The 26,051-nt window shown below is 34.1% G+C and overlaps 1 protein-coding gene across 1 annotated transcript in view; it reads right to left on the reverse strand.

Moving 5' to 3' along the window:
- LOC115886950 (beta-1,4-mannosyltransferase egh) overlaps positions 1–18,277 on the reverse strand; it is a 33,755-nt gene extending 15,478 nt beyond the window's left edge. Inside the window, exon 1 of the mRNA XM_030906278.1 lies at positions 17,422–18,277. Within this exon, the coding sequence (XP_030762138.1) occupies positions 17,422–17,966 (545 nt within the window). The 5' untranslated portion in view covers positions 17,967–18,277. The remainder of the gene's footprint in view (positions 1–17,421) is intronic.
- Between the last annotated feature and the right edge of the window lie 7,774 nt (positions 18,278–26,051).

The following is a 26,051-nucleotide window of genomic DNA, read 5'->3' on the forward strand; positions in this document are numbered from 1 at the left end:
GGAAGTATAAGAAGAAGATATGTTCGAAGAGCTATAAATAAGATTGAACGAAAATACATTAATTTGTGTATTAGGGACGGTAGTAACCCTTTCGAACATGTAGAGCATTACTAGTTTTAGAAACTAGTTTGTAGAAGTTGATTTATTTATAATAACTAAGATTAATATTATGTATATTATTAGATCGTACACTGAGATTTCAAAATCACAATAAAAAAGTTGTAAATAATATTTTTAAATTGCTGACCTGGGTATTATTTGTTTGAATTTTTCAGTTGGCTCGATTCAATGTTAATTAGCGCTGATCCATATTGTTGCGATGAATATAATCAGATTAAATAATTTTAAAAAACAGAGTGGGACTTGAAATTATTTTAAATAATAATTAAATAGTTTTGTTATTGTTAAGGTACCTAAAACAAAAAAAAAGTGTCAAATGTGGCATATCATTGTACTCAGGAGATCGAGTTCTTTCAAAACTTCAAATAAAAAATGCAGGTCCGTATTTAAAAAAATTAAGTTGGCCTCTGTATCTCACAAAATATCAGCTAATTTAAAAATCTAAAAACACAATGAGATAGCCCTAATAAAGTAGCCATGAGAATGTGTAATTAGTTTTTCGATTTTCTAAAAAGTAACGCCAGGAAAAAATAAAATTGATTTTCAAAAAAGTCAGTTTTTTCCAAAAAACTCAGCAATCCTTGAAATTTTTAAAACTTTTTTGATGGCATCTTGGTGAACATCCTAAAGCGCAACTTTGCCCCAATTTAACCATATTCGTATCTCTTACGGTTTCCGAGATACCAATGCTAGTATATAGAATTTGTAGTATCCTGTATAATATTTTATTCTAATCTGTATCTACGATAAATTAATATAGATAATAAAAAAATCGGTAATAGTTAATACAATAAAATTAATATTAACATTTAAAAAATAGGTATTTAAATTGAATTCTGGTTGTCTTGACTTGAGGGAAATTATATTCATTTAAGTCGTTTAAGGCAAATTATAAAAACTAAAAAAAGACATAAATAAAAAAAATACTTAAATAATGTTATATTGATTTCAGTCTTTACAAAAATGACTTGACTTGAAAGAAATTGACTTAAGTCAAAGACTTAAAGCTTAAGTCATTTGAACTTTATATTGAAATTGACTTAAGACTTAAATCATTTTGATTTTAGAAATGACTTAAGTCTTTTTAAAACTTGACTTGTTGCAGCTCTGACGACAACGATCTTCATCTCATCTAAATTTTACCCCTCTTTTCTATAATACAATGCGATCAAAAAGTTTTATGATCAAACATGCTTTGTTATAGCAAAATAACGATTCTTATAGGAAACTATAATAATTTATGTAAATCGCTATCTTATATACTAGGTAGTAAATTTACTACCTAGAATAGATTAATAATTAATCAATCACATAATTAATATGCAAAACCAATGTAGGTAGTATAAAATTCTTCACATTTTGCGTAAATAATCTGTTGTTATATAAAACGTGGAAATACGTTGCAAAACAAATATTAAATGATTCATATCACTGCAGATAACGAAACGCAAATATTTAGAAAGAAATAGAAATATTTCTAAGTAATCGATCATGTTGTGTCATTATGAGAAATCTTTTTAAGAAATATAGGAATAGATTTGATGTAACATTTTTTGATTTCCACGCATTTTAACGGCAAAAGAATATTTGCGAGCGACGTAGGAAAAAAAATGGAAACCCACTTTTTTTATTTCACTAGTGAAAAGATTTTACATTTCGTTACTTTTTAACTATACATGTTCCTATATCAAAAGTAAATCGTTTTAAGTTATTTAAGATTTAGTTTGAAAACGTATATTTTTCTTGATTTTATCTAGCTTCCTTTGACATTAAGTGTCAAAAAGTCAGACAATTTATTTCCATCTGTCAGAAAATAAATTATTTGAATTTCCTATATTGTAAATACTGTTGCTTCAAAGTTGAAAAAGTGTATTTATAAAAATATATCTCATAGTTTCGCTCCTTAGTGATATCTAATAGTTGATATTATTAATTATATTAATAATGTACTGTATCAACCCTAAAAAAAAGAACAACGCAAAGTTGGCTTGCAAATGATGATCGATAACATACTTCTTTTTGAACAAAGTGTCACAATACGACATGGCCAGATCTATTGATTATTATCTCATCATCTCTATTATTACATCACTTGACGTTTAAAGTCATAGGCTACTTGTTAAAATCAAGAAAACTATACGCTTTAAAACTAAATTTTAAATAACTTAAAAACGATTTATTTTAGGTATAGGAACATGTATAGTCAAAAAGTAACGAATTGAAAAGCATTTTCACTATGAAATAAAAAAGTGGGTTGCGATTTGAAAAAAATGATTTATGATACTTTTTTAATCTCTCAATTCCGTGACAGCCGCAGCCATTATTATATGACATTCAAACAATTTAATTTTTGAAATAGATAGCCACATGTCTTCTCTTTATGGCACAGTGGCTGTGGTAATCACTAAAGTTGACGTTTAGACTATACACATTTTTTTGACAGGCAGTTTTTTTCGTCCAAAAATTTTAAATATTTTTTTTCTCAAAAACGGTTAATGTTAGGTATAGAGTGTTTGATATCAAAATTCATAAAATTTTACAGAGAATTTAAGTATGTAATAAAAAATGGGGGCACCTATTTAAAATAAGAAAGTTGTCGTCAACTTCCGGTATTTCCGGAAGTGCCGCCATATTGAAAATATTTTTAATCTTTGTAATCTCTTTGTAAAACATTGATGTGCAAAAAATCTCCGGTCTAGATATTGTGGTTCTCTAGAAACTTCTAATGCACGCTCAGCCTGGGACACCTTGTATATATCTCCTACAGAACAGGGTGTTTCACTTTAAAAGCGTCGAATTTGACCCACCCTGTACAGAAATTCGTCAGCAGTATACCCTCGATAAACAATGTACAATATGGTTGAAAAAAAACTGCCGCAGTGATGGCTATGAAATGAAGATTGCTGTCATTTTATATGTAAAATTATATGGGGAATATCATCCATGTCCATATATAACGAGATCTAATTAACGAAATATCATCGTAAAAAGATATTTTAGAAACCTCTAGGTTGACTTATTTCACTGAGATTTATGAAAAAAAGTCCTTCGTCTCGGGTATAGCAACCGACACAAGGAAGTAGCTCGAGACAAAACTAAATTGAACGAGACAACAGAGGACAACCGAATGTCGCAAAAAAATCATGCCCTTTTCCGCAAGTTCAGGAGTAGTTTCGAGGCGTTTTTAAGAACTGAAAATAGGTTAAGACAAGCGAAGATAAACCGAGACCAGACTAGACCCAGACGAGGAAACACGACCTTCACCTGCTTCAGACTGTTTTCCACATAATGTAGAGGGTGTATTAAACAAAATACCTAGTATCATTAAAAAATACCATTTAATGAAAAAAAAAACGAGGAACAAACATATTTTTTTATTTTATGATGATATTTTAGCTATGGCTAAAAACTGTAGAAACTATTCAAAATGAACAATTTATTTCATTTTAATGGATTTTCTAACAATGTTCGTGATGTTCTCATATAAAGCAAAATAGGTACGTTTTCAATATTTTTAAATGTTTAAATTTACGTCGGATTTCTTATGTCCACGTCTGCCATGGAACACACGTTATATTATATTGTTGGCCTTAATTTCCTTACTAAAAATTTATAAATAGCTACGCTTGATACCTGACCACCGAAAAAAAATTAAATGACACTCAAAGCATTATCCACACAACGCGCCAAGTCAAATATAAAATTGGTTGCTATTTGCCAAAAATAATATAGGTGCATTTTTTATACCGCTATTTATTTGCCTCTCAATAATAAGGTGCCATTATTAAGCTAAAAATAATAATTTTTGAAAACTTCCATAGATATTTGAGATTTCAAGTAGGAAGAATATTAGATTTAGAATTTCTAAACGCTCTCTGTTTGCTACACATTTATTAAAATACCAAAAAAAATGCAAATATCTATACTTTTCTTTTTTAAATAGCTTGTAATTCAACATACAAACAATTTAAAATTATTCCTGACTCTCTGTTCTAATGGGTATTTGTAAATTATTGAGTTAGTTCTAGTTAATTAAAACATTTAACATATATAATAGCCTTAATTCATTTCACCTTTTTGACACTCCAAACTTAAATGGTTAAATTGTTTATAACAATAATAATAATTCTTTATTTCGAAAAACGAAACAAAATTGTGTAGAAAATTAGTCAACAGAAAAAAAAATAATAAAAAGAAAAATACCTAAGAACTAAAGTAATATACACGGTGGGTCTTAAATAAGTGCAAATATTTTTTTAGGGCTGATAGATCTCGATAAAAGAAACATATTTTCTCTTTGCGGTTTTTCAAATAAGTCCAAAATAACCGAGATATTTTACTATGAAAATTTCAAAAAATTACTTCAACTACATATATGTTGCCATAATACTGCGAACTTAGCTACCCTTGTTCCATTTGAAAAAAATTGGGATATGACTAAAAATACGATTTGGGCATCTTGATGTTAAAAGTTGACATATGATATGCCATTCTATTCAGTCAATTCAGAGTGTCATTTTCTGTCTAACCTATGTATTTTCTGTATAACCGACAGGCTACATGATGACGCCCGCAACGTTTCGAACCGATGCCTCTAAATGGACGAAATCACCAGGATTTTTCTTAATCATAGGTCGATTGGAACCAAACTCGGCACGTGGATAGAGGTGCACCGGAATAGAGTCCTCAGACAGACAGAGTAAGAAGAAGTTTCACTTCAAATATGCGCATATAGTGCACACACAATTTTTTTTATGAAGGCTGTAACAACTTATAGTATACAGGGTGCTACAAATTCGAGGTAGGAGCATTGGTATCTCGGTAACCGTAATAGATACGAACATGGTTAAATTGGGGCAAAGTTGCGCTTTGGGATGTTCACCAAGATGCCATTAAAAAAGTTTTAAAAATTTCAATAATTGCTGAGTTTTTTGGAAAAAACGTTTTTTTTTTTGAAAATGATTTTTATTTTTTCCTGTCGTTACTTTAGGAAAATCACAAAACTAATTGCACATTCTCATAGCCACTTTATAAGGGCTATCTGATAATATTTTTAGATTTTCAAATTAGCTGATAATTTGTGAGATACAGATGCTAACTTAATTTTTTTAAATACGGACCTGCATTTTTTATTTCAGATTTTGAAAGAACGCGGTCTCCTGAGTACAATGACATGCTACACTTAATATTTTTTTTGTTTCGGACATTTGAACACAATTTATTTAAACTAATTTCAAGTCCGGCTCTGTTTTTTTTTTAATATTTAATCTATTCTTCGTTACAATATTGACAAGCTTTCAAACAATGACGTGGGGTAAAACATTGAATTTGGAAAATCAAATGCAATAAAATAATAAAAAATAATATACAAATTAATACATTACTTCACGTCATTTGTAAAAGTGAAATCAATACATCTCAACATCTATCAAAGAGCTATAAATAAAACTCAACGAAAAATAAATTTGTGCAATAGGGAGGGTGGTAACCCTTTCGAACATGTAGAGCATTAGAAACTTGCTTGTAGTAGATTTATTTATAACTACGATTAATATTACGCATATTATTAGATCGCACACGGAGATTTCAAATTCACAATAAAAAAAGTTAAAAATTATATCTTTCAATTGCTGACCTGGATATAATTTATTTGAATCTTCCAATTGGCTCGATTTTCCTTATTCAATGTTAATTAGCGCTGATCAATATTGTTGCGATGAATATAATAAGATTAAATAATTTAAAAAACCAGGGTCGAACTTGAAATTATTTTAAATAATAAGTAATTAAATAGTTTTATTGTTGTTAAGGTACTCAAAACAAAGAAAGTATAAAGTGTGGCATATCATTGTACTCAGGAGACCAAGTTCTTTCAATATCTGAAATAAAAAATGCAGGTCCGTATTTAAAAAAAATAAGTTGGCCTCTGTATCTCACAAACTATCAGCTAACTTGAAATTCTAAAAATACCATCAGATAGCCCTAATAAAGGGGCTATGAGAATGTGCAATTAATTTTTTGATTTTCTTAAAAGTAACGACAAAAAAAAATGAAATTCATTTTCAAAAAAATCCGTTTTTTCCAAAAAACTCAGCAATAAGTGAAATTAAAAATTAAAAATTTAAAACTTTTTTGATGGCATCTTGTTGAACATCCCAAAGCACAACTTTGCCCCAATTTAACCATGTTCATATCTATTACGGTTAGATTACGGTTACCGAGATACTAATGCTCGTATCTCGAATTGGTAGCACCCTCTATATATAAACGGGATTTCGTGTAAGTATTTGATACTTATTTCCAACTGCAGTCTATTGCTGCCTTCCCGTTACCCTACGCCACACGTCTCGATTTAGTGCGTCATCAGCTTCTAGGTTACGAGCTTTTATTTCTTCCTTAACCGTTCCGTTCCAGGATTTTCTAGATTTGCCTCTCTCTCTTCTGCCCTGGGGAGCTCATTGAAAACTTTTTTTAGCCACCTGTTCTCCGGCATACGCAGAACATGTCCAAACCACTTTAAGCTAAATTTATCGATTCGATCTAGACGATCTAGTACTGTTTCGTCCGATGCATTCATGATACGTCTGACCTCGATGTTTGTCTTTTTTTCCATCCTAGATATACCTGCTATAAGAAGCCCAGGTATTTCCTTTATTAAAATGTTTGATATTTTTAGACTTTTTTTTTCCGGCTAGATAGCTCCCCGATAGAGAGATCAGAGAATATTTTATACACGGGTAGGTATATTAGATATGTATTAACATAAAAATAAGTAATTCATCAATATGTGCTAATGATAAAACAATTTCCATTTCTTTCCATGTTTTACCTCATTTTTATGAATATTTTTACATACTCTTATTACTAATAAAACGTGTTATTTGACGTTAGAACCATGAATCATTTTAAGAATAATTAATAAATGGGTATCAATCATAGACTTAAAATAAAATATTGTTACGGATTCCGTGGGTCCACTATTTAAACTCACGATAAAATACTTAACGAATTTATTTGTTTCACTCTGTACACAACTTATACTATTTACAACACAACTTATGCAACTACTATTACTCTAACGGTATTTCGCGGTATTTTCAAACTTCAAACTTCAAACTTTTAAACTTGTCCAACTGTCAAAGCGCGGGCCTTATATACCCCCTGGCGGTTGTTTCTAGATTTTTCTAAAGAATTCTATAATTTTCTTTACTTTCTGGCGAATGCGCCAGGTTCCTCAATGCACCGTTGCGGTTATGCAACCAGTAATACACATTTACCTTAACATTGCCCCCTTCTCAAATTTGATCGTCCCGATCAAGGTTTCCTGTCTGGTATCTCTTCAATCGATCCAGATGAACTACTTTCATCTTACTTCTAGGGCTGCGTTGAATCCGGTACACAACATCATTTATCCTCTTGATGACTGTATAAGGACCTTCCCATGCTGGAGTTAACTTTGGGGACCTCCCTTTCTTGCGCTGTGGGTTATATAACCATACCATATCGTCCTGTTGAAATCCCGTAGAATTAGCTCTGAGGTCGTAACGAGCTTTCATCCGGTCACTGGCTAGCGTAATCTTACTTCTCACGGCCTTATGAATTCCCAATAACCTTTCCTTCAGTTCATCCGCGTAGTCCTCTACGTTCGTGGTGCTGTCGTCTGGTGATCCGAACACCAAGTCACAAGGCAACCGTAATTCTCGACCAAATAAAATCTTCGATGGTGAAAGTCCGGTGGTGTTGTGAACTGCACTTCTATATGCCATTAGGAATAGTGGTATATGCTGATCCCAATCTCTTTGATGTTCATCCACCATTTTCGAGAGATGTTCTTCAATGGTCTTATTGAATCTCTCGACCATCCCATCAGACTGCGGATGTAAAGCTGTTGTCCTAGTCTTGTGAATACCAAGCAGATCACACATCTTCTGGAACAGTCTTGACTCGAAGTTCCTTCCTTGGTCAGTGTGAAGCTCTAAAGGAATTCCAAATCTACTGAAGACATTATTGACTAATACTTCAGCTACATCGATGCTTCTTGGTTTGGAATGGCAAAAACTTCTGGCCATTTACTGAAATAATCCATCGCCACTAAAACGTACTTGTTGCCCTTGTGCGTTTCAGGGAATGGGCCTGCAATGTCAACAGCGATTCTTTCTAATGGCAGTCCAACGTTATATTGTTTCATTTTTCCCCTAGATCGACTGCTTGGTCCTTGGCTGGCTGCACAAATTTTACATTGTCTACACCATTTCTTGACATCTTCGCAATAATCCACCCAGTAAAAGCGATCTCTCAGCTTGCTCAAGGTCTTGTTTACCCCAAGATGGGCTCCAGTTTTACCACCGTGAATTTCTTCCAATACCTGGGTAACTTTCTTCCTTGGTACCAGTAACTGAGCTGTTACTGCGCTGCCATCCGCACTTTCCCATGTGCGCTTTAACAATGCATTCTCAATAACCAGTGAATTCCACTGAGCCCAGAGAGCTTTGAAAACGAGCCCTCTGTCCGAATATCCTGCCACGGTGGTCTCTCGCCGTTACCTTCCTTGAGCCGTAGTATTGCTCCGATGTCTGGATCTTCCATTTGATCTTTCCTCAATTGTGTCGTCGTCCACTGTTCATCGGTTCCAAGTTTAAAACTCCTTATCATGACAGTGCCTTCACGTTGTTCCGTTTTACAGCAGTGCTTACAATCGGTTTGACAGGGTCTTCTGGATAAACCGTCTGCGTTACCATGCATTTTTCCAGCACGATGTTGGATGGTAAAGTGATACTGTTGGAGCTTCTCGAGCCATCGTGCTATTTGACCTTCAGGTTGTTTCATCTCCATAAGCCACTTGAGAGCCGCATGATCTGTCCTAATTAAAAATTCTTGGCCGTACAGATATTTATGAAAATGATCAACTGCCTTCACAATTGCTAGCAGCTCCTTCCGGGTAACGCAGTAATTCCTTTCTGGTTTGGATAGAACTCGACTGTAATATTCTATCACTCGTTCTTCGCCATCTTGCACTTGTGATAGCACTGCACCTATGCCGATATTGCTGGCGTCGGTATCCAGGATATACCTCCCTTGTTGTTGCGGGTAGGCTAGAATAGGACTTGAACATAAAGCCGCCTTAAGTCTTCCAAAGGCTACATCACAATCGGTGTTCCATTCGTAGCCGACTTCATCACCTGTAAGTCTATGTAAGGGTGCAGCTATATTGGCAAATCCCTTGACAAATCTTCTGTAATAAGTGCATAAACCCAGAAAACTTCTAAGTTCATGTTTGTCGCGAGGTTTAGGCCAATCCTTGATTGCAGCGATTTTCTTCTGATCGGTGTAAATTCCGTCTGCCGAAACTACATGACCCAAGAATTCTACTTGTCGCTGGAATAAGCTACACTTCTTCGGGTTCAAGTACAGGTGCGCATTCCTTATGCGGCCGAAGACTTCTTCTAAATTCGCAAATGCTCCTCAAAAGTTCTTCCCATAACCAATACATCGTCGAGGTAAACCAAGCACGTTTTCCAAGTTAATCCTCTTAACACCACCTCCATGAGACGTTCGAAAGTGGCTGGAGCATTGCATAATCCAAACGGCATGACCTTGAATTGGTATAGTCCGTTTCCTGTAGAAAAAGCCGTCTTTTCTTTGTCTTCCTCGTCCAGACCAACTTGCCAGTATCCACTCTTTAAGTCGAGAGTGGAGAACCAGCACGAACCTGCCAGTGTGGTTAACGTGTCGTCTATACGTGGCAGTGGGTAGCTGTCCTTCTTAGTGACGTCATTGAGCTTCCGATAGTCCACGCAGAATCGTGTACTACCATCTTTCTTCGTCACCAAAACAACAGGAGATGACCATGGACTCGATGATTCTTCGATAACTCCATCTTCTAGCATCTTATCTACCATTGTCTCCATTTCTTGTTGTTTGGAAAGGGGCACCCTTCTAGGACGTTGTCGAATCGGCTGAGCATGACCAGTATTAATCCGGTGCTTCACAAAATCCGTTCTTCCACTGTTGTTCTTCTCCAAAAATACTGCCATGCTTTAGCAGGAACTGCTTGGCCTTCTGTTTCTCCTCAGGTGTTAGGTGATCCCATGGCTGTTCTAGATGTTTTAGTGTTTCTTGGGATGCCTTTTGTGTAACAGCTGACGACACTTCATCACATCGGGTAACACTTCTTACAGGTTCACAGATGGCTATCTTGTCACCTTTTTGGATCTTGACACAATTCGGGAAAACATTCGCAATTCTGATCGGTATATTCTTGTCGGTGTTCACCAATGATTTTCCTACTAAGTATCTATCTTGTTTCTTGTCGCTACTTTGTACCAGTCCAACACAGCACCCAGCGATTTTCTCCACTTTACCGAATACGATTTTCTCGGTATTACCAGGTATCACCACAGTTTCCGCTGATCTTACATCCATTCTGCCTGGTCCCTCGTCTGGAGATAACATGAACTCTTCATTTCCAATATTTAAGATATTTCTCTGGTGATCGAACGAAAATCCATGTTGACGAATCACATCCATGCCCAAGATGAAGTCATCTTCAATATCTGCCACTAAGACGCTATGCTGAAACTTCAAATTTCCTAACTTCAGTTCGACGATAGCCTCTCCCCGTACAACGGCCATTTCCCCCGTAACTGTACGTAAACACACTCTTCTTCCCAGAGGCATCAGCTTCAATCCTTGCACTGAGTTAGCCCGCACCAACGATACCATAGCGCCAGTGTCCACTGTCATTCGGATTCTCCTACCATTGACCTTCCCGTCGATCACTAAACTGTCAGCGGTTCTTCCCAGACTCCTAATGGAAAAAATCCTGGGGGCTCTGTTCTCCCCAGTCAATACTCGCCCCTTAGTATTGACTGATTTTAGTTTTCCTGGTGCCTACGTTCTCTGGATGGTGAACGGGATCGCATTTGAACGCGACAATCCCGTTTAATGTGGCCATTCCTGCCACATCTAAAGCACCTTATGTCCTGGGATCTTCTATGGTTCTCTGTCTGGGTGTTGTTGCTACCCTTGTTCACTAGTAACTCACATAGTTTACTAAACATCTCCTCCAAATGTATGTGAGAACTTCCGGGCTGTTCCTCGACCGTTACCGATCTTATCTTCGGTCTAGGGATGGCGCTAAAAGCAGCTTCGATTTCCAGCGCCCTGACCAGTGCTTCGCTGCTGGTAGAAAATCGGGATATTTGCAGCGCATCTGTAATTCGTTGTCCCTCAGTCCGCTGATAAAGCACTGAGCAGCGAGTTCCTCCCTAAATCCTTCCGGTGCTTCAGGATACGCTAGGTGTACCAGCCGACGTAAGTCTGCTTCAAATTCCTGCAGACTCTCTCCGGACCTCTGCAGGCGTGTCTTGATCTGTGCCTGGTAAAGTTGGCGTCGATGTTGGTCGCCATATCTTCTGTCCAGTGCAGCGACCAAAGTTTGGTATTCCTGCTGTTGGGCTGCAGGAATAGTTTGCAGGAGTTCCAGGGCAGGGCCACGCAGCGCGATGACAAGTGCCGCTGCTTTCTCCTGGTCAGTCCATCCGTTGGCAGCGGCGGCTGCTTCAAACTGACGGTGGTACATTGTCCATGTCGTTTGTCCATCGTAGGTCGGGGCCTTAAGGTTCGCTGTTCCTTGAACGCCAGGTGTTCTTACTTGTGCCTTGGTCTTCTGTAGGTCCATCTCTAATTTTTCCATTTTCTGCTGAAGGCGTTCCTCAAGATCTTCTACGGCTTCTTGAAGGTGATTTTCCTGCCGTTTTTCCAGGTCTTCAAAATTCTTCTGTAGTCGAAATTCCTGATTTTCCAAAGTTCTCTTAAGACGGTCCTGATCTTCTTGTCTTTCCCTGTGACGTCGCTCCTCCACACGAATTTCCAAATTTCCTAATATTTTCTCAAGCCGGTCCTGTTCTTCTTGTTTGTCTTGTTGTCGTTGTATTTTTAAATCTTCGAAAATTTTCTCAAGCCGGTCCTGTTCTTCTTGTTTGTCTTGTTGTCGTTGAATTTTTAAATCTTCGAAAATGTTCTCAAGCCGGTCCTGTTCTTGTTGACGTCGTAGTTTTTCCTCTTCCTTTTCTTTTCTAATCGGGCTCGCTCTTCTTCTCGTTCTTTACGGAGTCTTTCTTGTTCTTCTGCTTTCTCTTTTTCTAGTCGGGCTCGCTCTTCTTCTCGTTCTTTACGGAGTCTTTCTTGTTCTTCTGCCTTCTCTCTTCTCATATTCTCCATAAAATCGCCCAATAATTTGCTTACTTCCTCCATTTTCTTCGCTTGTTCCCTTGTACCAACCATAAAAATAAATCGGTCTAAAAATCTTCCAATCCACTTAATTTCTGCTTAAAATCCTCTTGAATCGCACTTCCGACACCAATTGTTACGGATTCCGTGGGTCCACTATTTAAACTCACGATAAAATACTTAACGAATTTATTTGTTTCACTCTGTACACAACTTATACTATTTACAACACAACTTATGCAACTACTATTACTCTAACGGTATTTCGCGGTATTTTCAAACTTCAAACTTCAAACTTTTAAACTTGTCCAACTGTCAAAGCGCGGGCCTTATATACCCCCTGGCGGTTGTTTCTAGATTTTTCTAAAGAATTCTATAATTTTCTTTACTTTCTGGCGAATGCGCCAGGTTCCTCAATGCACCGTTGCGGTTATGCAACCAGTAATACACATTTACCTTAACAATATAGACTGAGCATCTCATTCATAAATAGCTGGAACATGCGGTCAGACAATATCTTGTTATTGTTGTGTTATTGTTTTAGGTTATAACGAGTGCGACACGAGCGATAGATAGGTTGTCTCTGTCGTAACGGTCGTTCCCTGACGACTCTGCCGAGAAACACAACACTGTCTTTGGTTTCTCAAGTACACCTGAACTCTCCGTCTCATAGCCGGGTAATTTTTTATTTTAATGAAGCTATAATTAAATTAAAAATATATCGTATTTAAACTTTTTATATTTTATTAAGATTTAGGACAGGTTTTTTAAATAAAAGTTTAGAAAAAACGTCTCAGAGTCCAAAAAGGATAAAAATAATAAAATACACGTTATAGAAGAAATTTTATAATCGAAATTACGTAATTTTTGAAATTAATAATAAATTATTAATTTTAGTCAAACATTTACAACCCCTAATATTAATCAAAACAGGATCTATTCCACAGATATAATAGAATCGGCGACAGGGAGAGAAAAAAAATATATGATTGTTGTAATTTTTTCTCTGGTTAAGTGATGTTTTTATGTATAATGTAAATTAGAGAAAACATAAATATGTTCCATTAAAGCAAGGAAGATGATAGGAAGTGGATAAAATGAAAACTACATTTATTTAACTCGGTACTGTCTTTATTATACCGGGTGCGTCCCAAAAGTGGCTCATCCCCATAATTTTTTTATATTTTCAAATAAAAAAACAAGATTTAGCATGTTAGTATATGACATAAATTAGGATTGATTGACGCATTCAATTGTTTTTGGTCACTTCCCGTTTCACCGGAAATGACTATAACTTTTAATTTTTAAACGGCACCCTCGGTATATTTCTACTTTATTCGATAGAAAATGACACTCTGAATAGAATGACATATAATATGTCAACTTTTGACATTTTCGCATATGGTTTAATTGTAATTGTAACACGCGGTTCATAACGACAATTTGACTCGAAATACCAAGTGTGTGGTATCAATATATTCATAAAAAATGCTTTTTTCCAAATATGCTAATGAGTCACCCTTGTTCCATTTGAAAAAATTGACATATGTATGATTAAAAATACGATTTGTACATCTTTTAACCGGCCTAGACAAGACACGAAACCTATTAGACGATCAAAACTATTTTTCCAAGGCTCCATGATTAAAACTTTGTGTTTTTAACAACACCATGGCACCCTGGATTGAAATTTAAAATAGGTTATATTTTTAAGCGACAATGTCAAAAGTTGACATATGATATGTCATTCTATTCAGAGTGTCATTTTAAAAATCAAAAGATGTAATCATTTCGGTGAAACAGGAAGAGACCAAAAACAATTGAATACGTCAATAAATCCTAATTTATGTCATATACCTACTAACATACAAATCTGTTTTTTTTATCTGAAAAAATAAAAAAGTTATAGGGGTGAGCCACTTTTGAGACGACCCGGTATAAGTATATATTATATATAATATATAAAAATATTGTTTCATAATGTAATATCATTTTAAAATTCTTGTATGTTATTTTAGATTCTGAAGATAATTTTAGAATAAACCGGAATATATTTTTAATAAAAACATTATTAATTATTAACAGGGTTATAATTATGATTTTGTTACAATGTAAGTAAGTAAATAATGTAATGTAAGAGAAAAAATTCAGATTTTACATTTTACTAAAATATTATCTAAATAAGCGCCTTTCTACAACAACGCCACTGACTCCCAATGGGTAAATTGAGAGTTGCCTACCGGTCAAAAAGTCGTTTCAAGACATAAATGGATTATTTAAGTCAAATTTCTTGCAAATTTGGCACTGGCGAACCATATTTTATAGTTTTTTGAACAGAAAAGTCAGTAAAATAAACACTTAAGGACTACAAGCTAAGAAAATGCGTTAATACAGCCGGGGAGATAGCGGCAACAAAGCTTTACCGCACACGTGCGACACGTACTACAAGGTAATAAATGAATGAATAGGCTCCCTCGCCTCTAATCGGTGTTGTCATATTGTAAAGAACTTATCCTTATTAAACAGTATCCGACTGATAATTTAGTAGTATAAGGACTATTTAATACATCTATGGAATATTAAAACCTACTTTATTAAACTTTAGTATTAATATCTCAATATATGTGTATAACAAGAAAAAGATAAATAAATATTGATAATATTAAAGACGTGACAACATAGGCTGGATGAGGAAGGCTCGGTCGACTGTACCCAGAAGTAAACATGTGTTCAAAAAAGGTTGTTTGTCCGCGTTGAGATGTAAATAGTGTAGTCTATATTTTATTTTAAGTCTATGGTATCAATACATGAGTTATTAATAAAACTTTACTAATTATTATATTTTTATTCTATTTTTCTCTATTAGATTTTATGTTCTCCCAAGGATAGCGGTTGCAACCTTAGCCTTTGCCTCAGCAGTTCCCATTTGGAAGATGTTTAGTTTAAGAATCGATAGCGGCAATAACTTTGAATTTAGTCACAAACTCATTTTTGTAAGCAAGTAACTTTTGTCTAAAATAGATTCAGATTTGTTTGTGTTTTCAGCCTGTAAATGTATTAAGATTAAAGTTCTATTTAAAGAATTAATCATTAAGTTCATCATTCATATTTAAGTTCATTGTTGAAAATTCAAAACAAATCATCAAGTACTAAAAACATAACTTATATAAGCCAAATTTGGTATACAGTATCACATTATAAATGGGCTTAAGCCCCGTTCTCAGAACAACGTCTTTAAACTAAATTTAAAATCGACAGCTGTTTGAATTTTGTACAAATCTCATTGGTTCTTCTCTAAAGCAATGTTCTGAGTTCTGAGAACTGGGCTTCATTGGTTAATTTGACGTGTCGCTGGCGACAGTCGGAGTAAAGGTCGGAGTTGAAGGAAAGAACCAATGAGATTTGTACACAATTCAAACAGCTGTCAATTTTAAATTGTTTGAATTTTGTACAAATCTCATTGGTCCTCTTGACGTGTTCTGAACAGCGACTGTCGCCAGCGATACGTCAAAAGAACCAATGAGATTTGTACAAAATTCAAACAGCTGTCAATTTTAAATTTAGTACAGCTGCCATTGGTCGTTTGAAGTGTCAATCAGTGTAGTCAAGAGGACCAATGATATTTGTATAAAATTCAAACAACTGTCAATTTTAAATTTAGTACAGCTCCCATTGGTTGTTTGAAATGTCAAACTGTGTCGCCAGCGACACGACGTCTTTCTGAGAACGGGGCTTTAGGAAAAAACTACGGTATGATCGAGAAAAAACGGCGTCAGCGATGGATGTGAAATGAAGATCGCTGTCATTTTGTATGTAAATTTATATGGGAAATGTCATCGATCGTCATTTCCCAGCCAACTGGACGCCGTTTTTATTCGATCATACGGTATATCCATGCAAGTTGCATAATCAGTTAAAAACTTCCAGAGTTTCAGGAATTTTCCTAATTATCTCTTTATGATTCATTACTATCTGTTTTAGATAGTTAACTGTTATACATAAAATAAACTTAAATCAATAAAAAGTAATATGCTAGGGGATTGTCAAAAATATATATTTGAACTAACTAGTTCAGGTAATTATTGGGAAAACTGGAAATCGTCCGATTTTCACCAAAATTGGTATACACACTATTTTGAGGTCGTAGATTACGAATCTGAACTTTTTTCTTGGCGGTCTCTTACCGTTTTCCAGAAAAACGGAAAATTATTTCAACATTGAATTTTTGTTTATTTCGGCCCTATAAAGTAATAATTTCACTAGATTTTCATTATATTATAGTTTATCTAAAAGCTACACTTGATTGGGGATAGACAAATGTTCGGAGGGGGTTAATCTTTTTTTGATATAATATAACAACAAAAGATTAACACCCTGCGCATGGAAGTTGTAACCAATATCAAAACTCTTTCGTGCAACTTCTTGGTTATAAATAGTCAGATCTCGTTGGTAAAATAGCAATTATAGGAAGGAGCCGTTCTTCTGGCGACCGCCTTTCGTAATCCCAGAATGAGCGAAAAAAACACGCTAAATTTAGGTTTAGCGTTGGCAACGTTGCTTTAAATGTGAGAAACACATAACCCAACATTTTCAATTTTCAGATTGTTTACAAATTTATTTTAGCAAATTTTCCTCTATTATGTATAGAATTGGTTAAAAAAGTAACGGAAAATAGCAATAACATCATTGTTTATTGAATACCTAACAAAATATGTGCTAGAAAACTTTCAAAATATGAGAAATTAAGAAAAATTCGATGTTGAAATAATTTTCCGTTTTTCTGAAAAACGATAAGGGACCGCCAAGAAAAAAGTTCAGATTCGTAATCTACGACCTCTAAATAGGATGTATACCAATTTTGGTGAAAATCTGACAATTTCCAGTTTTCCCAATAATTACCCTAGTTAATTGTAATTTAGACTGTATAATGAGTTGTAACTCAAGAAAGGGGGAGACAATAGATCTTTAAGGTCGCGGTGATTAACTCCCTCTCACTTCTCACTCCATTCTACAACTAGTTAATTTTGCACAAAAACACTACAAATAAATTACACAAAAACACTACAATACCTTGATTTAAATAATGCTCCTGTGGATGTCTGATAATCTAATGGTACTACAAGCTCTCTAATCCTTCGATGGGGTTCTATTCCTATTGGTTTATCTGATACTACTTCAATCATAAAGTTCTCCAAGCCTGCATCAATACACTTATTCATATTTCTATTTACATTATTTTTTACAAGTTCTGGGAAATCCCCACGGGTAACCACACGTATGCATATAAATGGTGCTAGTAAAGGAGATCCTTTCAGAGCAACTTTCTCAGGAAATGCATTATAAAATGTCAATCCGATTACATTAAACATCACTTGAGGTAATGAAAGTAAAGTCACAAATCTTAAAGCATATAAAATACATGCTCCGATAATCCCATATTGTATCCATGGATCAACATTTGGAACAGAGGCAGGCACTCTATAATTTTGTGAAAAACATTGAAAAGAAATTATTATACTCAAAAACAGAACACAGTGTAAAAAATGCTTCATTCGGCTGCTAAGATTAATAAACTGCAATACTGACATATTAGAAATTTCACGAAGTAGCTTCATTTTAATATTTTTATATATATAACACAAACAATCGTTTTTCACACCCTCACTTTATATTTTGTTCAGATCAATAAACAAAAAATTCTAACGACTCGAATTTAATCATAAACACTTGTTTAGCAAAAAATCTTCGTTATATAGCCATCAAACAATATTATTGTTGCTGTTGACTAACTAATATTAATAATTAATTTTCCACCCCAACTGAGTTTATCACACACAAAAACACGGCTAATAATCAATTAAATAATAATATTAAATGTCAACCGCGAACCAACGACCAACGCTTAGTGTGCGAACACAGTGCAAGCAGGTTTGCCGCTTACTGGTAGTCAGCGCCAATCTGGGCACCTATTCTTGACATCGTTCGCAACTTTGCGTATACGCATCACGTGTATTGTTATAAACAGGGTATCCCAGAAATAAGTGCAAGTATTTTAAAGGGTGGTAGATCTCGATAAAATAAACATATTTTCTCTTTGTCGTTTTTCAAATAAGTCCAAAATAACGGAGTTATTTTACTTTGAAAATATCCAAAAAAAATGATTTTTTGCTAAAATTTTGAGAACCTTTTTCATGTGCCTTCTCCTCATCGGAGGTTGGCGACCATCAATTGGAATTCCTGTCTTGAGCCAAACGGATAATTGCACTTGCCTCTCCTATATTAAACCATGGCACTGGCGCAAATTCCGCATGCAGGAAAACCGTTTACGCCCGATGCCTCGTCGTCCTTCAATCTTTCCCTCAACGATCAGCTGTAGGAAACTATATTTGTTATTTCGAAAAATATGACCAAAATATGCTGCTTTTCGTCGTTTTATTGTAGTCAATAGTTCTTGGTCCTTACATATTCTTTCCAATACTTCGAGATTTGTTTGAGAACCACTGGATCTTTTCTGGATTTTCTTTCTTATAAATTTAATCTACTACCTATGTTGCCATATTATCAAGAAATTATTTTTTTAAATAAAAACTAAAAAAAATTGCAAAAAAATTCCAAAAATATTTTCAAAAAATTCCGAATTTTCAAAAAAAAATATTTAGAAAAAAACCTCATAGGCGTGTTTCTGGGGTTGAACTATACTACCAGTTAAGTTAAAATACTTGCACGTATTTCTGGGACACCCTGTATATGGTTACATAGTAGCGCCGCGCCGCGCCGCCTCGCGCTTATAACCTTGAAAAATTAAAGCGTGTTATCAAATCGGCTAGTTCACAGTGAAAGCAGGTAGGAGCCGTCAACCAGCGTTCATCGGCGTTCTCGCTTTTACCGGAACGAAAATTTATTTATTTCTGCTTTTGCAGGCGCCGACGGCGCACAGAGGGTATTAAGAACTAAAAGTTGGCCAAAATTATGTTTTATGATTTTTTTGCTTTTTTGCTAGTAATATTAATTATTAGAGGAGAGGGTGCTAATATGGAACCTCATTTTGTTTTTCCTACACAATATTTTTTCCTCTATTCTGAAACCCTTTCCACCGATCAAATAGGGCCATTCTGTGCAAAACCAAGCAATTGGATGAGGATGCTAGAACAAGAAAGTAATTTGTATATTATAGACGATATTTGAGCGAGGATGGGTGTTATAGGGTAAAGACTATTTCCTTTAAGAATCTATTTAAATCAATGTTTTTTTTGGCAGTGGCAAATATTGGCAAGATTTTTGTACATATTCCAAAGCTGGAGACTTTAAGCATTGAACGGATACTAATTTCCATGCGGAATATTGCCGAATAGTCTTACACCTTATAAAAATGCCTCTGATTTTTTAAATATAAAACATTATAAAGAAATAGATAGAAGGAAACGTTTCAAAATAAAAATATGGCATAAAACAGAACAGAGCAAACAAACAAAGCTGGCTCTGTATCCATCATGACAGTTATTATGAACAATTTGCAAAAAAGCACTACAAACAATTCCACTATTTTTATAATCTTAGAAATATTCAGAATACACTCAAGATAATTCATACTTTTAACTGAAATATATTATTTATTTGATAGTCAACTTACGACTTAAAAAAGCTAATAACTAATAAACTTGCTTAATTAAATGCTTACATTTAGTATTTATAGATTTGTATTCAGTTAAGATAAAAAATGAAAATAAAAAAATATCACTTTTGGCCAGGTTTATAAACCAAATACACCTATGTGCGGCCCCGGCGAGGCGGGCGCGGCGTTTGAATATGGTTTGGTTAGGTTAGGTTAGGTTAGTTAATCAGGTAAATTTCCTCTTAATTATCTACTTCCGAATCCTTCTCGCATCTCCAAAATAGCCATATACAATACACGTGATGCATATACGCAAAGTTACGCATCTGTGTATTGTTATATGGCTTTTTAGGAGATGCGAGATGCGAGCGATATTTGAAGATGCGAGTGGTCAAGAATAGGTCCCCAGAGACGGCGCTGGTTGCCGGAAAGCAGAAACCTGCCTCCACTATGTTCGTACCCTTAGACAAGAAAAGAGAGGGGACGGCTAACACGCATATTCTCCCGTCATCGGTTTGTGAGGCCAAATTCGATCGGCGGCCATACTTTGGTGACAAGATTTTGAGGTGACACCGAGTGACAACTGTTTTGTTTTAAATTTATAAACTGTATTGTTTAGTATGGTGAGATGTTCAGCGTATGGCTGCAAATGCCGAAGCGAGAAAAAATTGGCTGGAATTACATTTCACAGGTAAAAATCGATACACAACTTTTATTATGTGGTTATAAAATGTACATTTTTTCATTATAGCAGTAAAAATATGTAAAATGCTTTTAATATAATTCCAAGTAGTATTTTCAATATCCTGTATTATAATTAATGTTTGAAACTATAAATAATGCTACTCAGCATGGATTTCTCCAGTGGCGTAGGGAATTATAATCAGAGAAATACAATTTCTGCAATAAACATTTTTTTATAAATTTTACATGTAAAAAAATGTATAAAGTATTGTTATCAAATATGTAAAATAATTGTAAACTATAAAAAAATAATATATGTATAGTTGTTATATAAAAATCTATATGCATAGTTGTTATATAAAACTTAAATTTACCTGCCAAGATTTGCTGGGGGTGGACAAACTTGTGGTGGGCTACCTGTTACTACATATATTTTTTTAAATATTCTTTCAAAAAATTTGCTAATTTAGGTGTATAATAATAGTTTCAGTGTAATTAGTAGTAATTAATAAATATTTAAAAATAAATAAAATAACACAAAGCTTCTAGAATTGTTTATTTTTTTTGTGGAAAATTAGGATATTCTTATGATTGAAGGTAAGAAATATTAAAAATTACATTCATTGAATCCGTACGCAAGTGTGAAGGGCAATGGCTAGATTCATTATTATACCGTATGGTCGAAAAACAACACGACGTCCAGTTGGCTTGTAAATGACGATCGACGACGTTCCCCATATAATTTTACATATAAAATGACAGCGATCTTCATTTCATAGCCATCGCTGACGCCGTCTTTTTTCGATGTCGTTTTGTATAGTTTTTATGTCATTTTATATGTAGAATTATATGGGGAATATCATCGATCGTAATTTACAAGACGTTTTTTTTTCGATTATACGGTATAATAATGAATCTAGTCAATTCCCTTCACACTTGCTTACGGATTCAATGAATAATGTCATTTTTAATACTCATTTGTGAAATTGTCATTTCCAAACAAACAAGAAGCCGTTGTTTTCGATCATACAGTATATATGTATATACACGTTTAAAACATATGTTATTACATTATTTTTTATTTAATTATACATTATACACACGTTAATAAATAAATAATTGTCTTGATAATCAGTCCACTGTGACTGTTAAATAAATTTTGCATTATCGACTTAGATATTCTAATATTATAAAGGTGAGACTATAAAATACCAAATTGTATATGCATTACTCAAAAATGAACGATATATTAGTTTACGTTTTAATAAATATTTTGTACCGTCTAGGTACAAGCTAATTTCTGATGCTACGCCATTGGAGAATTTCGCGTGGTGACAACTTGCCTCACTTTCAGCTGTCGTGTTACCTGTCCCCTCACTTTCCTTGTCTAAGGACCAACGACTGTCACTTTGGACAGCTTTGGACCACACCACAGGACCACACTAATTAGAGGTGTGTAGTTCATGACCGAACTAGTTCAAAAGATCTAATCTCACATGTGAACTAAATGATTCAATCAGTTAGATCCTGTTGGATCGAAAAGATTCGATCAACTGAACTAAACTAAAAAAAAGAGCGAGATTGAGACCGCGAACAAAATAAGTAGGGAATTGACGGACTTTTTTGGTAGGTAACTAAGTAGGGAATTGACACGTACGGTTCAACCACCGTACGTGAAAGATTGAATCAAATTGTACTAAACTACGAAACAAAGAAGGGAAGAAAACAAAGAAGAAAAGAAGACAAAGAAGGGAAGAAAACAAAGAAGATACATCATATTTTGATTTTCCTTGGCGAATTGTCATCGGCAGCCCGTTGACTCTTCCAAGAAAATACCAAATGAGCAATAAACGTGTTTCCTTTATATTAATAATTTAAAAATGTTCATACATTTACCTTTATTGATTTTGTTTGTTATTAAGATTTGTAGTTTTGTTATTAGTCTTTTTTAGAATTTTATTTAATAATAATATCAAGGCATTTTGTTCTTCAAGTATTAGTTACAACTATACTAGTAATATTATTTAAAACATTAACATGTTGAACAAATTTCTTTTAAAATTCTGTTTGTTCATGTTTCTTTAGCAAGGTCAGTGTCCTAAAATAACATAAAATAACTAAATAAACGGTAAGGTTTACAAAAAGGCCAAAAACGTCTAAACATAAGATCTCTATGAATGAAAAACTTCTATATTTATCTTAGTAATCCTAAAACTATTTAATATTTCTGATCAATTATCAATTAACTGATTAGAAATATAAAATGATACTAGATATATCACCTTGAAATATTTGTTAATTATAATTATTTTGATTGATTCCATTCATTCGCTGTGCGAAATGCTAATACAGCTCAGTGAATCAGTGAACGAAATGAACTAAACGACCCAATCTTTCTTTTGTACTATTGTACCACAGATAACACATAATCCAGATGGCCATTGCTTACGGAACAGCATGTTTTCGATGAGACAGTTCCCTATTAATGACACAGAGGGCGCCTATAGCCAAATCTAATAATATTTTTAAAACGAACGAATTTCGAGCCACACCACGGCCACGCGATGTGAAGCGACGTAGCCGGTTGTTCATATTTATAAGCAAATTCCCGGTCAAACCCAGGGAAAATGTATATTCGGACTCTAATACTATACAATTGGATATGAAAATACTAGTCGCAATGGATGTTTGAAAGTCAGAATTTCTAGATGAATATATATGCTATTTATAGCCATGAAATTTATAATTTAGATTTTATTTTTATTATTTGTCTCTTAATATTCATTAGCTGAAAATAAGGGTAAAGGTTATCTATATAGTAATAAATAAAATTTGGCACATAGGTTCCTTAAGTGATGTAAATGAGCACTAAGAAGGGATTTTTTGAAAATTCGACCGCTAAGGGGGTGAAATTAGGGATGAAAAGCTGCATAAAAATTTGTTAAAATCTGGTTTAAGAGTATGAAATTTTTCACGAGTGCTCCTTGACTGACGTAATTGAACACTAAGGGGCAATTTTTGGAAATTCGCTCGTTAAGGGGGTGATATGGGGGGTACTTTTGTATACAAAAAAAAGCATGTCCTAGGACTACGAAATTTTGCACAGAGGTGCCTTAAGTAGCGTAACTTAACAGTTCGATTATACAAAGCGATTTTAGGAAATTCTTCTACTAAGGGGTGAAACTGGGGGTGAAATTTTGCATACTTTTTTAAAATTAGTCCGAGGAGTTTGAAATTTGGAAATTGTTAATTAAGTGACGAAAGTGAGTACTCAGAAGCAAATTTTGGACATTCATCCCCTAAGAAATAAGGGATGAAAATTGGTATAAAAATTTGTTAAAATCGGTTTTAGAAGTATGAATTCTGCGTAGACGTTCCTTATGTAACTTAATTTAGCACTAAGAGGCAATTTTAGGAAATTTTCCCCCTAAGGGGTGAAATGAAGGGTGAACGTTCTGAAAAAAAATCTGTCCTAGAAGTATGAAAATTTGCACAGAGGTTCATCAAGTGATGAAAGTTATACTCAGAAGCGAATTTTGGGACATTCATCCCTTAAGAAATAAGGGATGAAAATATGTACAAAAATTTGTTAAAATCGGTTTTAGAAGTATAAAATTGTTCGCAGACGTTCCTTATATAAGGTAATTTAGCACTAAGAAGCAATTTTTCGAAATTTTCCCTCTAAGGGGGTGAAATGAGGGGTGAACTTTCTGAAAAAAATCTGTCCTAGAAGTATGAAAATTTGCACAGAGGTTCCTCAAGTGATGAAAGTGAGTACTCAGAAGCGAATTTTAGGCATTCGCCCCATAAGAATTAAGGGATGAAAATTTGTACAAAAATTCATTAAAATCGGTTTTGGAAGTATGAAATTTTGCGCAGACGTTCCTTATGTAACGTAATTTAGCACTCAGGAACAATTTTTGGAAATTCGCCCTCTAACGGGGTGAAATGAGGTGTGGACGTTCTGAAAAAAAATTGCTTGTTATTACTAAATTACGTTACATAAGGAACAAACAGAATTTCATACTTCTAAACCCGATTTTAACAAATGTTTGTACAAATTTTCATCCCTTATTTCACTCTCTTAAGAGATGAATGTCCAAAATCCACCTGTACAAAATTCCACACTCGTAGGACTGTTAGTTTTAACTAACAATTTATTAAAGTGCAACTATATAAAAATTATACAGGGTGGCGCCTCTCATATGACTCGGAGGCTCCAAGGAGAACGACCAATTCGTATTGAAATGAAATTTTGTGATCATATGTAAGTTAATTCTGCGTACGTTTTAAAAATATAGAGAGTTCTACAGGGTGTCCCCAAAAAAAGTTACACATCAAATTTGTATTTTTTTGTAAGGGAATACCCCCTTTATTAATTAATTTTTAGATTCTAAGAGAAAAATAAAGGTGTGTTTTATTAGGGAAGTATATGACTGAAATGTAAGGTTTTAGACTTACTTAAGATTTTGAAGAACAATTTTTAAATTTCAAGAAAAACTACCTAAATTGGAATTTACTCTATTGCACTTTAATCAAATTAAAACCTGACCCATAAAGTTATACAGGGTGGGGCAAAATTAATGTTGAACATTGGTATAACCTGTATAACTCCTTTAATACCCACCCTGTATAAATCCTTTAGTTTAATTGAATCACCCAGAATATTATTCCGATATTCAATGGGAAATTCATGTCACTTCCAAATACTATTAAGGTTGCCGGCCTACCCCTCAAACAAAGATTTTCCTAGATATTTTCATTTCTATGATTTAGTGTGAATAGATCTTTATTATTTGATAAAATCTAGGGTGGCTGTGATATGTCTGACGTTACTTCAACATAGTGTCAAATTAGTTCAACTTTAGCAACTAGTTATTATTTTGTGTCAGTTCGTCAGTTGAAACAAAAAAATCTAAGAAATTTTCCGAAAATAGAAACTTATCCTACATCAGAAAGAATTGATATGATTCTCTACTTTTAGATTCAAATTTTTGTTATATAATTATACATTTATATCTAATTTTAATTCTGTGATAATTAATATATGTTTTAAACGTATGTTTTTATTACAGTATTTTATACTACATCCTTTAATTTTTGATAAATTAACACAGCCACCTAGATTTTTTTCAAATAATAAAGATCTACTGACGCAAAATCATAAAAATGAAAGTATCTAGGAAAATCTTTGTTAGAGGGGTAGGCAACCTTAATAATATTTTGAAGATATATGAATTCCCCATTGAACACGGAAATAATATACTGGGTGTTCCATTTAAAAAATAAAGGAGTAACTTGCTTTTCAAAGTGATAAATGTTCAATATAAGTTTTGTCCCACCCTGTATAACTTTTCCTGTCACATTTTAATTTGGTTTAACATATTATGGTTATTGTAACTAA

This window comes from Sitophilus oryzae, unplaced genomic scaffold, assembly GCF_002938485.1.
Source record: "Sitophilus oryzae breed Bouriz unplaced genomic scaffold, Soryzae_2.0 scaffold_54_pilon_pilon, whole genome shotgun sequence".
Classification (NCBI taxonomy): domain Eukaryota; kingdom Metazoa; phylum Arthropoda; class Insecta; order Coleoptera; family Curculionidae; genus Sitophilus; species Sitophilus oryzae.